A 3517-nucleotide genomic window follows, 5' to 3' on the forward strand; every position below is an offset into this window, starting at 1 on the left:
CAGAGGAAGTGGGAAGCTGGAAAGAAGAGAAAGAGTGAAGAGGCGAGTGTAGTTCAGAAGGAATACAGAGAGGATCTGGACCGAGGTGCTGATGTATCTTTTGGATTTTCTCATTGAAAAAAGACATAAGAGAAATTACAGAAAGCAGTTGAGTAAAGGTGAGATGGTAAAGAGTCTGGAGGTTGTGTAACATTATTAAGTAAGAAAACAAAGACTTGGTGTTACCTGTATTACGAGTAATTAACTGAGTGTAATAATTAGATTTGGTTTGAGCTATACAATCCTTGTAATAGAGAAGATGATTTTTATACATCTCTTAGTGGAAAAAGAGTCCGGATTTTTTAAACAACCTTTCAAGTTGCCTGCCCTTAGCTTTCAGAAGCCGAAGTTCAGGCGTAAACCAGGGGGCAGAAAAAGAAACAGATCTGGTTTTTAGCGGAGCCAGAGAATTAAGAATACCATTAAGACAAGTGTTATAATATAAGACCAGTTCTATGGGAGTGGATAAATTATAAAAGGCCATTTGGGAATCAATTCTAGAAGACAGCAACTTCAAGTTAATATTCTTAATGTTGTGAAAGGCTATGAGACGCTTAGGAACAGAAAAGGTAAGTTTGGCATTGAATGAAAGGAGAAAATGATCGGTTATAGTGAGTTCATCTGCTGTAAGATCAAAAGGAACAACACCAGAGCAGCAGATCAGGTCCAAGATATGTCCTTTACAATTGGTAGGAACATCAGTGTGCTGCTGCTATCCAAAACTCTCCAGGCAAGATAAAAAGTCTCTAGTGAGAGGGATATTGATATCGTCCAGATGTATATTAAAATCCCCCCGCGGAATTATATTTGGAGTAATTACAGATAAATGGGTAAGGAAGGTAACAAGATCGTTCAAAAAATTGTTGTTTGACTTAGGAGGACGGTAGACAGTTGCAATGATGTAGGAACTGGGCCAGACAGTTGACACACAGTCGATTCAAAAGAGCTAACAGCAGGAGCAGACAACGGCATGACTTTCCACTTCTCGCGATAAATTATCGCGACACCTCCTCCACGGCCAGAGTCACAGGGTTGACAAGTGTAAACAAACCCCGGGGGGGTGCATTCATTAAGTTGTGAAAAGTCTTGAGGTTGCTGCCAAGTCTCAGTTAAACAGAGAAAGTCAAACTTACGATCAATGAGGAGAACCTGAATGAGATGTCCCTTGCTCGTGAGTGAGCGGATGTTCAGTAGACCAAAGCTGACAATGTTGCTGTCGCATTTGACAGTGGTGTTAGTCGACCGAGCTAAGCTAGTTCCTATCTGTGTTATTTGGAGGGTGCCGAAAATCAGACCAAAAAGAGTTAATTCCTTTCAAGACGTCCGTTCGGAATCTCCGGCGGGACCCACGGTGGATGTATCTCCGACAAGGGAGAAGTATGACATCCGGGTCAAAATACAGCACCGACAGCAGAGGCACAGACTGGAGAAGACGCAGTCGAAGAAGCTCAGCAGCTGGGTACTGGAGGAGGCCAGTCGCAGGTTGGATAACGAGCGACAAAAGACTCCAAACAAACATTAACCAGGCGAATATCCTACCAGTTCACATTGTAGGCGAGGAGGCCACAGGCAGCTCAGACGTTTAGAGAATAAGCCGGTAAGTTTCAAACGAAACGGAGATTAGGCTGAAGCTAAATGCATACACAACATATACAGCCACGCAGAAATGTCAGCAAAATGGCAAAAAATACCATCAAAATCACCAGTCTAGCAAAATCACATAGTCTAGTTACCGGCGAGCAGCGGCGACCAGTCCCGCCAGCGTTCACTCAAACCGGAAGTTTCTCTTCAGTTGTTAGTTAAAACTGACCAGTTGACACCCTCACCCCCGAGCTTGTTACAGTACAATTACAAATCTCCGTCACTGGTATTGTAAATCAGTGTCAGTGAAGCAACAGTCTCCTGAGTGTCTTCTCTAAAGCACCTGCAGTTGCCACCCAGTCACGCGTAACCGGGCGTCTTTTTTTGCACTTCTCTCTGTCACCGTGTCAGAGGAGTCTCCCTGTACTGCTGACAGTAGTAACGTCCGGCATCTTCAGGCTGAATGGCATTGATGGTGAGTGAAAAGCTTGTACCTGCTCCGCTCCCACTAAAGCGACCGGAAACCCCAGATCTGCGGGAGGTGGCCAAGTGAATTAGGAGTTTAGGAGCCTCACCAGCCCTCTGATGGTACCAGGCCAGGCTGTACTGCATGTCCCTCCAGACATTCTGAAATCCAATGGTGCTGCTGGTCTGACACTGAAGGGTGACGCTATCTCCAGACAATATAAACTTCTCTGTTGGTGTTTGGGTGAGGACAATCTCCCCACTGGACTCTAGGGGGCGGAAAAATCACCAAAAGAGTTCACATCAGATATTTTGTTACAAAAATTACTGCTAGCTTACATTAATATTTTGATAATGCTATTATGTCTTGTGCATTAGTGAATATACAAGAAAATGGAATTTAAAAAGTTAGTGGATTTCAAGACCTCCCTCTCTAATATTCTCTTCATACACTCAACCATTTACTAGTTAGCCTTACCCCAAGTAAAGAAGGAGAGGGTCAAGAGGAAGTGTAGCAGGCGAGTCATTGTGGCTCAGTGATCAGGCAGAGGGTCTCGTGGAGGAAGTTATAAAAGCCGGGAGAGCAGCGGAGCGGGACGAGGGCCGGGTGGGGGTGTGGGTGGGCTTACTTAAAAGGAGTTTTTATGTAAAGTGGCACCCGGAGGGTTGTAGTGAGATGAGAAAGGATGACACCACCTGCTACTATACTTTATGTTCAATTCAAATTCTTTGTAGTATATCGCTTTGTTGAGTGCTTACATAGATAGATAGATAGATAGATAGATAGATAGATAGATAGATAGATAGATAGATAGATAGATAGATAGATAGATAGATAGATAGATAGATAGATAGATAGATAGATAGATAGATAGATAGATAGATAGATACTTTATTAATCCCAAGGGGAGATTCACATTTTCACATTGCTTGCACAAGTTTTCAGCTATAATGCCATGAGAGAAATGATTAGACAATAAAGTGTCATTGACGACATACAGCGCCACTCGGAGCCAAAGCCAGACTGGAACTTGTCAGATAAGCTGTAATGAGTAGAGTGAAACTGGAGATGTGAGGGTGCTGCGTTCCCAAGTATTTAAGTAAGAAAGGAGAACATTTGACATTGGTCTGTAATCATTAAACATATTTAGGTCTACCTCTGACCAAAAACTATTTAATTAATAACTGACACGTTTAGTGCATTTGGAAATGAGAATATAAAGAATGAGTATTACCAGAACACGAATAAGACCCTGTGATATAGAGAACTCACTGCTTAACATCTTGTGGAGAGATAACTAGTCGTCTCGATCTCCATGGGTGTGCGTGCTTGCTCCGCTACGGGAGGTTGGTGCAGTGATCGAGACACGAGGGTGGCGTCTGTCTTGATTGCTTCATTAGCTTCCTGCGGTTCACCATTGTGGTGCTGCAC

At 43.3% G+C, this 3517-nt stretch overlaps 1 gene segment (V, D, J or C); it reads right to left on the reverse strand.

The window, feature by feature from the left end:
* Window positions 1-2019: 2019 nt before the first annotated feature.
* On the reverse strand, window positions 2020-2636 carry LOC114644667 (immunoglobulin kappa variable 3-20-like). The segment is given in 2 exon segments: window positions 2020-2354; window positions 2564-2636. Coding segments are annotated over 2 exon segments (384 nt in total).
* Window positions 2637-3517: the final 881 nt, after the last annotated feature.

This window comes from Erpetoichthys calabaricus, chromosome 5 (genome assembly GCF_900747795.2).
Source record: "Erpetoichthys calabaricus chromosome 5, fErpCal1.3, whole genome shotgun sequence".
Lineage (NCBI taxonomy): Eukaryota > Metazoa > Chordata > Cladistia > Polypteriformes > Polypteridae > Erpetoichthys > Erpetoichthys calabaricus.